The 11,403-nt window shown below is 42.7% G+C and overlaps 1 protein-coding gene and 1 long non-coding RNA gene across 2 annotated transcripts; one reads left to right on the top strand and one right to left on the bottom strand.

Moving 5' to 3' along the window:
- The first annotated feature begins 2,653 nt into the window (after window positions 1–2,653).
- LOC120897904 lies at window positions 2,654–8,037 on the top strand. Its single transcript, XM_040303091.1, has 4 exons — window positions 2,654–4,549; window positions 4,612–4,818; window positions 5,013–5,148; window positions 7,887–8,037. The coding sequence occupies exon 1, from the start codon at window positions 2,672–2,674 to the stop codon at window positions 3,659–3,661; it is 990 nt and encodes a 329-aa protein (XP_040159025.1). The 5' UTR covers window positions 2,654–2,671; the 3' UTR covers window positions 3,662–4,549; window positions 4,612–4,818; window positions 5,013–5,148; window positions 7,887–8,037.
- Window positions 8,038–8,532: 495 nt separating this feature from the next.
- Window positions 8,533–9,434, bottom strand: LOC120894892. Its single transcript, XR_005738257.1, has 3 exons — window positions 8,892–9,434; window positions 8,728–8,825; window positions 8,533–8,649 (listed from the first exon to the last, which is right to left on the bottom strand). It is a non-coding gene; the product is annotated as an uncharacterized LOC120894892 (long non-coding RNA).
- Between the last annotated feature and the right edge of the window lie 1,969 nt (window positions 9,435–11,403).

Genomic DNA, 11,403 nt, shown 5'->3' with positions numbered 1-11,403 from the left:
GCATGGACTGACTATCCCGCTGAGCATAACCGCGTAGATTGTAAAGCCAATAAGAGGAGGAAGAAAAATATGTTTCAGTTAATAATCCATGCTAATTGAACGGTTTTTAGGTGGCATGCTTTTTAGATGATCGCTCAATAGTTAGCTGACAGTTGCGTTTGTATTCGTTTAACAAATTTCACAAAAACCTCATGGCCTGCCGAGAAAAAACTCATTTATTTATGTTATGGAAAAACGTGCTAACTAAAAAGCACATTTTCAATAGTAGGTAGAGAATCCAACTTCAATCAGAGACTGCATACTGTAGTATGTTTTAGCATACTAAAAAGATAAAAATTAATTACTAAGTGAGGTTTTTTGTAACAATACATTCAAATATCGTCACGCAGTTAAAGTGAATAAGTAAAAGAAAAACAATGCTTAACATTTTATCCTCGATGTGTATGTATGTGTAAGTGTTTTGTAAAATTATGTGCTTATAAAACTAAAGGTGTGCCGATACCTTTTCGCAGAATTGACTAATCTGCGAATAAAAAAACAACTCATAGATTTCAAATCTACGAAAAGGTACATCAGGCGTAACCAACGGCTGAAATCGTGATTAGTAAAAAAAGGATTTATAAACATTTTAGCTACTGAACCACAACCGCAAGCTGTTGTGGAGGATCCATGCGAAGTGTCGAACATTTTCGAAGCTGTTGTAGAGGGCGACACATTGGATATTTCTAGTGACGAGAATGATGACGAGGATGGTCACGAGGAAGGTGAAGGTGCAGGCAAAACATCAAAAACCCCTGGGTTTGATTTGCACGCGCATTCCCTGGAAGAATGTTTGAGATATTGGGCATTGAAGACCAATGCGGCTCACTCGTCCGTTAATTTGTTGCTGCATATAATGCGTGAGCGAGCTAATTTATTACTCCCTAAGGACGCACGGACGTTGTTGAAAACAAGTACCGCGCCCAAAAAAATATTAAACGTTGCGGGGGGACAGTATTGGTATAATGGCCTTGGACCGTGTCTTGAAAAGGCATTCAGGTGAGAATATGTAATAATAATGTAGTATGTTATTTAATTTATCCTTGCTTAAGGAGGCAAAATCGGTTTTGTTGTAAATGCTCATCATGAGTTAAAGCCCCTTGTGGATTGTGTCCCCCCTTCCCCTCCACTCCTGTCCTATCCTGCCTGACTATCCTGCTATGAGTTACAGACACGCTAGCCCATCAGTAGCACAGCCAGGCGCCTACAGGGCCACAACGCTTAAACCGCCAAAGAAGGCTGGCACAATATGTTAGGCTTCATTTTCCTTTTTTTAATTTTTGGTTGGATGAGAATCTTTTAAAGATCCAATATCTGTATATTTTAACTAATATTTCCCACACCAGCCACCAAGGATAGCAGTGGTGCAAACTAGTGATGGGAAAAATGAAGTTTTTGTCGGAATCGATTCCGGCTAGCTCCGCAGTTTTCTGGAATCGATTCCGGATAGTAGGTCCGGAATCAGTTTCCCGGAATCGATTCCGGAATCGGCTCCGGAATCGGAATCTACTCCGGAATCGGCTCCAAAGATGATTCCGGAATCGGCTCCGGCATAGGAATCGGTTCCGGAATCGACTCCGGAATCGGCTCCGGAATCGGAATCGGTTCCGGAATCGACTCCGGAATCGGTTCCGGAATCGATGTCGGCTATCGAATCGGAAATGGTTCATAAATTAGAATCGGCTACCAAACGGAGTCAGTTTCGGCATCGCCATAAAAAAGGCGTTTGGGCTCAATCATACTACGTATTGATAACTGCAAAAATCCAAAATTACTTGTAAAAGATCCATTCGCATGGAGATTCCCGGACTGATTTCGCTCCGGAGTCAACACCGGAATCGGCTCCGGAGCCAACTCCGGAATCGGCTCCGAAATCGGCTCCGGAATCGGCTCCGGAATCGGAATCGATTCCAGCATCGGAATCGGCTCCGGAATTGATTCCCAACACGGAATCGGAATCGGGTAGGTCCGATTCCGAGCTCCCACCACTAGTGCAAACCATCCAATCGTTGTGTATATTGTTTTGTTGATATGTGTAATATATTTTTATTTTAGAAAACAGAGGATAATACCCGGCACTAAACTACCAATTATCTTAAATATTGATGGAGTGCCATTGCACAAAAGTAGCCGAACGGCATTTTGGCCAATTTTGGCAAAAGTACACAAAATGCCACACATAAAACCTATGACGGTGGCAATATTTTGTGGAACAAAGAAGCCAGATTCACTGGAGGATTACCTTCGTCCGTTGGTATAGGATGTCAATCATATCATTGACAATGGAGTACTTGCAGGTTCTCCTCCTACTCTGGTGAAGATTGAAGTATATGCAATTGGCAATTGGCTGATTCTCCAGCACGTGCATTTCTTAAAGGTAACGAAAAAAATGGAGCTTGTTTAAAATTGTTTTAACACTTTATTCCTAGGTGTGGTGTCACACGTAGGGCATCATGGCTGCTTGAAATGCACGGCAGTTGGATACTATCATCCATCATCACGAACAACGTGCTTTCCATCAACCAGTGCTGCTCCGAGGACGGACGAAGATTTCCGTGCGGGTGTCTATAAGGAGCACATAAAAGAAAAACACCACTGCTGGAATTAAAAAAAATTCAATTTGGTTAAAAAAATGCCGGTGGATGATGACCTGCATCTTTTCTACTTAGGTATACAACGCCGGCATTTGCAAGGGAAGGTGTACGGATTGTGGGGGTCGGAAAAGTGGACTGCAGAAATGGTTGAACAAATTTCGTTGCATTTGGTAAGCATAGTTTTGCCATCGGAGATCCATCGCAAACTACGCAAGTTGGACGATTTGAAGTTTTGGAAAGGCTCTGAGTACAGTTCTTTCCTACATTATGCTGCTCCTGTCGTTTTGAGAGGCAGAGTTAGCGAAAATGAATACAACCACTATATGCTTTTCAATTGCGCTACAAAATTCCTTTGCTCAAGAACGTTTAAAAACCAATGGACAAGCGCTGGATATTTGCTTGAACAATTTGTTGCCGACTATGATAAAATTTACGGGGAAGGGTACGTGAGCAGTAATGTTCATAATTTGCTACATGTTACAGAGGAAGTTATGGACCTTGGACCTCTCCATGAAACATCAGCATTCGATTTTGAAAATGCGCTTCAGGGTAAGACACGCATGCTAAGAAGTGGTTACAAAAATCTGGAGCAAGTAATAAACCGGCTGTCCGAGTTAGACAATTTAACTGCTCCAGAACCAATGAAATTTTTTTATGACATCGAAGTCACAGATACTCAAATAACAGTTCTTATGAACAATTATGTATTGAAGAAAGGAAATAGAGATGGTTGGTTTCTTTCCACAGAAAAAGAAGTTATTCAATATTGTTCGGCAGCGAAGGTATCTTCTACTGTGCGTATTACCGGAAAAATGCTGATAGGCAGAAAGAAAGAAGCCTTCATCTTCCCGCTTTCTTCAACATATCTGTTCACATTTGAATGTAACGTAAATGAAATTGAAAGAACCGTAGTCGAGCTTACTCCATCACAAGTGTTCTGTAAACTTGTTGCCATACCATTAAATGAAGGTGGAGACACTTTTTTCACACCTTTGATACACACGCTTCCCGACGTAGACAGCAATTGAACAACGGTAAGTTTTCTTTATTACAAAAATATGAGGAAAAATATTAATTTCAAATTTCTCCACATTACGGTTTTTTAAATAAAAAAATAAATATTTTTTTCTTCTTTACGGGTTTTTACAGCACGTGAATTATTATACTTCAATATAACGACCTTGCCGTTCTAAAATAAAGCAAATGATAAATTCAAGTTTAAATCAGTCCTTATTAATTCATTACAACTAGTATATTTATTGTCAAGCTTTTGCTTTCTTCTATTTTAATTTCAAAGTTTTGGCATAAGGAGCAGACATTTTTACACCCTTCATGCCTTGCGTTTGGCATTTAATATTATGTTCACTTTGTAAATTTGCAAAAAGTTAACCTCTTGTTCTTCAAAATTCTTGGTCTTTGAAAAACTCTTATAATTACATAATTTGCTTAAAGCATTTTATCCTTTTGAACCCCCAACCACCCAAAGTACATTCAGCAAACACTTTTCGACTGTCATCTGTTTTTCGCATAATAATATATCTTTACATAATCACGGAACTGTAAATCGACTCCTAAAAAACAAGGAACTCTTCAAGTAAAGTCTCGTAGTTGAGTGGATTGACATGAAACATTTGACCACTATCTTGTTTTGGAGGGCCAATGGCCCTCGATTAAACGGAATGTTTTACAAATTAATTGACTTTATTAAGCGTACTGTGCGAATGTCCACATCTTTAGAAGCAGGCAATTCCACTGGAGCTTTAGCCGGGAGCGGTGCTGACGACACGTCATTATTACCTACGATACTATCGATATGTCACGTTTCTTCGATAATTACTGATTCATCAACTGCATACACGATGTGCATCGACGCACTGTTTATAAATTGAAGCGGCACTTGACAAAAAACTTTTTTGGTAAGCGTTTCGAATTAATCTTCTGCGATTGTCCTCCATCAACTGTTTTTTTTTATTCACAGTTCTATTTTCAGGTTGTGAAACAGACATTGATGGGAATGGGACGTTTGGTTACGTTTGAGAAACATTATCTGATGGCACAAGTTCTCCGAACGACGACGGAAGCATCAAAGGAAGCAGTGCCATTTGTGATAATCCAGCCATACCATACACCAACTGCAAACGTGTCGATAATGCGGCAAACTGGCAGATCAGTCCGGCACCGCCATGTAAGTAGTTTTCTGTATCTATTTTGGCAAAAACTGTATTAAATAAAATATAAGTATTAAAAGCGGCAAAAAACACGTATAAAACATTGTTCATAACAAATTTATTATTGTTATCCATTTTTAAACATCTATTAACAGCAAACACGCTAACTTTTACTGTATCATTGTCATTGTTTTTAATGTTTTGATAACAGATTAATACTAGCAGCCGGACACCGGACGGGAGGACCGTAACGAGATAAAGAAAGGAAACAAGTGTATCAATAGATAACCAGTTTGTGGACAGCGCGAAATACACTATGTGCCCAACAAACTTGATGTATACATAAAGTAAGTGTGTAACTTTTACAATAATAATTAAAATTTATTGATAAAATACTATGTCGAAATTAAAGTAACTTCATGCTTACCCCCATAATTTATCGCTGATAGTATATCGTCTACGACGGTAGTGTTTAATATTTGATAATGTAATGCAAGATTTTATTAATTAAAATATGAATTTGCTTGTTCGCTCGTAGATGTACTCGTAATAATAATAATAAGGAGTAATCGCTATGCGGAACTCTGTATTATTATTATTTATCTGAATGTAAGACCGGTAATCATACGGGGGCAGATTCTTTCTCCATTTAACTCATCAGTTTGAAACATACTTGGCCATAAACACAACTTGGCCAAAGCAAGAGTGTCAAAGATCATTGATTTCTTTCTGTTAAATAAAATACGTACATGTCTTTTAGTCTTATTTACAAAATTCATTTTTCCTTTAAATCCTAATATTTACACAACAGTACTCCATACTGTAACGCTATTAGCAATAGTATTTACATAACACAATTTTTTACTCACACAAAACTAAACTAACTCGCACAAGAGACTTAACTTATTATACATTTTCCTTATCCATTTTATAAAGAGGAGCTGGCATCTTATTTCCTTTTAAATGTAACCTTCGCTTTTCATGGCGATTTTTTTTGGTAAAATACGGCTGAAGGTCTTCATCTTGAAGATCACCAAGTTCTTTAAAAAGATTCAGCATGTTTGGAAAATCTTTTAAAGGAATTTTTTTGAACCCTTGCCACTCCAGGTACAGTTTGCAAATAATTGTTTTGAGAAAATTGTGTCTATTGCGCGGTGTAAAATATAATTGATTCGACTGTCACGAGCCTTACGTAAAACAAACGCTAAAACGTTTTGCTTATATGTTTGATCGTCCCCTAGACGAACATCGAATTCTTCCAGTTCTTTTTTGGTATTGAGTGGATTGAATTGAAAATTTTTCGGAACTGAGTTTGTCTGCATAGGTGGTCGGATGCATCCCGATTGAACTGCATGTTCAAATCTTTGCCGCAAGGCACGCACTTCACGTAACACCATCCGATTGTCCACATCTCCAAGGACACGTGTCTCGTTTGACATTCGAGGGAGAGGCTCTACGGGAGAGGCTCGAAACAGTGCTGACGGCTCATGGTTTTCCAACGTCATATCATCAACCAAATCAGGTAACACTTCTTGTGTGGGTGATATATTTTTCATCGACAATTCTCCTAACACACCTTGCAATGGTTTTGCTGTGGGGGCAGATTTATTTGAAATGTCACATGATTGAACATTCTCCGGTGATTGTAAATCCATGGCATGGATGTATGTTGACGTAGGAGCAGCATTTGTTCTTTTGACATCAACTGGTTTGATATTGTTGCTCATAAAAGAATGGACATTTGTCATTGGTGGTGGACCGAGATCTTTTAATGAAAATAATGGAAGTGACAAGCAATATAATGATGTCTTTGTAACACCTTCGATTTCACCTAGCGACCGTTTGGCACGTTGCTTGTTAGATCGTCCAGCAACATTTTTGGTTTTGGTTGGTTGGTTTACGGATCGAATTGAGGAAGCTCTTTCTATTTTTTTAATAGTTTTCGGAATCGGTGTGTTTGCTGCAGGAACTAGATCACTATTCTCTGATTCATATTTTGTACCAGATGAAACAGTCATTGTTGCAGTACATTGCGCAGGTTTTTTAGGTGATGATCTTGCTGGCCTCGACGGCATTGGAAGTGACGGAGAAAACAATGGTGGTGGCGATGTGATGTATTCGATTTCATGAAATCCATCAGAAATGTTACGCATCGGTGTTTGCATTTGCGATTGTCCTGTTATTCCGAACTCAAACTTGGCCGACGGGCAAGGGGACACTAGCCGCAATTGTCCAGCCGCATTAGATGGCATTACATGGACAGGAGAAAACGGCACAGTTTTTGTCATCGATGGTCCAGCCGCTCCTCGTGATAAAGGTGCCAGCGGGGGTGGAATCGTTACCGTTGACTGAACCTGTACTGGAGTAAGCCGCGCACCTGTCTGTGTAGACGATCCAGCTCCTCCTCGTGATAAAGGTGCCAGCGGGGGTGGAATCGTTACCGTTGACTGAACCTGTACTGGAGTAAGCCGCGCACCTGTCTGTGTAGACGATCCTGCTCCTCCGGATGAAAAAGGTGCCAGCGGGGGGGGAATCGTCACTGTGGACAGAACACGTACGGGCGAAAACGGCACAGTTTTTGTCATCGATGGCCCAGCTCCTCCGGATGGCAAAGGTGCTGGCGGGGGTGGAATCGTAACCGTTGACAGAACCCGTACTGGAGAAAGCCGCGTACTTGTCTGAATAGATGTTCCAACTTCTTCCGATAACAACGGTGTCGCCGGGTGGGAAAACATTACACGTAATCCGGCCGCTCCTGGGGACAGCACTCGCACAGGAGGAAATTTCGCACCTTGCTGAGAACGTGTTAGGGTCGATTTTACCATTTCAGCGGATTTCAGTGTCGATGGTTGTTGTAATTTGGTATGCTGTAAACAAAAATAAAACTTGTTAAGAAAATGTCTATTTTAAACGCTCGTGCTTACTTTGTGTAGATACTTACAGGATAATTAGTTGGCTCCATTTTAGCACATGTAATTTTAGCGAATTGGTCTAATTTAAGATAAACAACTTTCGATTTCACTGTGCAAGAATACTTCTGATTATCAAGAATGATTAACGCTCTCTGTTATTATTTCGTTCACAGCCTCAAACCAACAAAACAGCGGGTGGCGTAAAAAACCATCAAAAGCACCAAGAAGAAACCAAAACGCAGTGCAACCGTAAAATCAGTGGGTTAGATAAGGATAGCGTCATAGCTCCACTCCATGCGGTGCCAATAAACAGAAGAGTAAAAAAACTACAACAACGAAATAAACCGGTTTTTTTCAATCCAAAACAAGTGTGCGTGAGAGGGGATAGTATGCATTAGTATGTGTGAACGCGATCGTTCGGGTGGAATGTGTCTATGTGTGCGTGAAACCACATTTACTCTTCTACTGCAAGTGGGTACGTAAGTGCCCAAGGACACAAAAACCGACGGCGGCCTATGTAATCTGAACTCCCTAAAAAGCTCTCCACAAAGCTCTCGTTTGCAGGCTTGTCGAGAGCTTCGCCACAGGCGCCCGAACCATCCGTCACTCACACATCTAAACGTTCTGGTTTCTTCAGCCGCTCACGCATACCAATGTGTTTGCTCCACCCCCTTTTTCGGATTGCTTATAGAAATGATGAGGCTGTTCACATTTGCTTTATGCACACATTCGCATGCTGTTTATTGAATAATATCCCTCTCCCTTCCCACATGTGTTTTGGGATACTCCCGCTGTGTAGACGGCAGAACGCTTACCCCTTCCAAATTTACCGTTCTTCCTCCTCTCGTTCTTCCTTCCTCCTACTGCGCTCGTGGTACCATCCATGCTGCGCGTGTTGAACCGGCTTCTGTTAAGTAATGACGTCCTCACCGGGGGCTGAATGAAGCAATAACGAATGTATGTAGTATGTATTACTATGGAGAGTTTAGCGCATAGGATTAGATCAAAACTTACCTTAATATTTTAAAACTGGAAAACGTTTTCTTTCCGTCGCTCACTTTGAAGATTGTTGACGAGGCTAGCAGGTAGTCGTTGATAAATAGCGCACACACCTGTGACTTTTTAGACACCAAGGGTTAGTTGAATGTACCTGCACAAGCACACAGCAAGAAACTTACCTCAACAATTTGCTAGGATAAATCATTCCATAACTGAGGAAGAAGGAACACGGCACAAAACGTAAATGAGCAAAGTACGTCGCACAAGAAATCGCACCTCACTTCAGTACATCCTTCCACAACGAAAGTTCTGGACAGACTGAGGATTCCTAACACCCGGATGAGCGCGATAGCAGAAAAATCATGGTGGATCGAGAGAGATGGGTAGACTCGGTCCAGCGATATCCGCTGGTAAATGCATGTGTGTGTGACGAACGAAAAACTTCAGACCCCGCTTCCCCCGTATTTCATCCATAATTTTTCGTCACACGCACACACCTCTGCACGGGCGGCGGTTTGCCGTCCAAAATCTAGAGAGAGAAGACAGGGCCTCTCGCTTTGGCTCACAGAAAAACCTCTCAACAACTTCGGCTCTGCTACTTGGGAATATCCCGCTCGTTGTTTGTAGGGTCGGAAACCGAAAGAGCGCACCGGTTCTCGGAACCTCGGAAACCGAGAGAGCGCACCGGTTCATTTCAAAGAACCTCGGAAACCGAGAGAGCGCACGGTGTGTTTCGCATGGGAGCGGGAGAGAACCGTGGTACCGATTCTCTCCCCTTTTTTAAGCCTAGGAAATCTTCCATCGGCTTGATTCTAGGTTTTTACGCACACCATGAAAAAAATTACCCGCTCTTCGTTTGTAGGGAATGCCCACCGCAGCCAACGGCAGTACCATTACGTATGGTACAACGTATGGTACAGTATCGGACAAAAAGATAGGGCATTTTTTTCATCGCACCGTGCGTGTATGTGCGAGTGCGCGGGTATGTGTCTGAAGAAACATAGCTTGACCTGATGTCATATTGCGTCTGTATTCTGATAATGTGTGTTATCATGTGAAACAGCGTGCGTTCACACTTGGATAAAAGCTAAGGTTTGCATGGACAGCAGCGCTTGTTCCTCAGACGAGAACGCAGGTGTGCTGTTTGATGAATGTGAATGCGACAGCGGTGCGAAATGGAAACGCGCACAATTGCAATGAGATCGGCATTCCCTCACAGGTGTTTCTCCAGTGCACGCCATTGAAAGGCCTGCGTGCATCTCTGCGTTGAACCTCGGGTGTGCATGGGAAACTTTGAGCGTGCATTGAGCAAGCGCGCTGGTGTTCTTTTCAATGGGCGTTTTGTTTCATGAGCGCGGCAGTATTCTGTTCTCGACTTGAATGGGTAGACGCTCGCTCGCTTACTCATTGATAGTTTTTATCCATACGCTTTTTTCGCTGCTCGACAATGATGTGATTCATCGCGTATAAAAAGTAGAACGCAGGCAGTGCACGGCATCAGCCCTGGCCAAGTTTTTAACCAGTGCGTTCTTGACGGTCCAAGCAAGGAATTTTAGTAACAATGGGTCGAGGTAAACATTGTACCGATTATCAGCGCCATATCATTAAGCGAATGGCGGCTGCTGGCATTAAGCGCAAAACGATCTAGTTAGTGATGAAACGATCGCGTACTTTTGTGGCAAACGCGCTTCGGACAACCGAAACGCGCAAGTCACCCGGACGTCCTCGGAAGACCACGGCGGAGAAAGACCGTAAGATTGTATCTATCGAAGAAACACTACTCGCGAGGGCGGTGGTCCTGCTAATTAAAACCAATACCCATCCCATTACTCTGTAATGGGATGGGATCCGAAGCCCTCCGAGGGATAACATAGGCTCTCCCATCCAACTCCTATTCCGACACGTCCTCGTCGTGCAGAGTGGTAACATGTGCCTCCATATATCCTAGCTTGGGTACACGGGCTAGATCCAACCCCTTGGGCGGATGGTGGCATATGGCGAACCAGGAGGGGGGTGGGTATCCCGGGAAACTGGTGCCTGAACGTCGGGGGGGCAACCCGACGCAAAATAAAACGGCCACGTGGGCGCAGGGCCAGTCACCCAGTCTCACGTAACAACTGACTACAGAAAGCATCAGAAGGATACGAAACGGACTTAACGATACCGACCCAACGCAATGCCCCCGGACAACGATAAAAATGGGCTCATGGAACGTACGCACTCTTAGCAAAGCCGGAGCCTTGAAACAACTTGATGACGCCCTAGCCACACTGAGCATGGACCTCGTAGCTCTACAAGAGATTCGGTGGCTAGGGAACGGTGTGCACAACAGGCGTGGTAAGCAATGCTACGAAATTTACTACAGCTGCCACGACCGCCACCACGTGCTCGGAACGGGTTTCGCCGTAGGTCCCCGGCTGAAATCCGTAATCATAGATTTCAAGGCTATAAACGATAGGCTATGCACCCTGCGCATGCGAGGCAAATTTTTAATATAAGCCTCATAAACGTTCACGCCCCTACCGAAGATAAAGAGGAAGAGGAGAAGGACCTTTTTTACGGCCGCCTCGCTAGAACTATAGATGCGTGCCCCAGGCATGACCTCAAAATCATCCTGGGGGACTTCAACGCAAAAGTCGGTAGGGAGCCAATGTACCGCCAATACACTGGCTGCCACAGTCTGCATGAGCA

This window comes from Anopheles arabiensis, chromosome 2 (genome assembly GCF_016920715.1).
Source record: "Anopheles arabiensis isolate DONGOLA chromosome 2, AaraD3, whole genome shotgun sequence".
Classification (NCBI taxonomy): domain Eukaryota; kingdom Metazoa; phylum Arthropoda; class Insecta; order Diptera; family Culicidae; genus Anopheles; species Anopheles arabiensis.
Note: the sequence above shows the minus strand (reverse complement) of the source record. Positions and strands in the feature narration are given on the sequence as shown.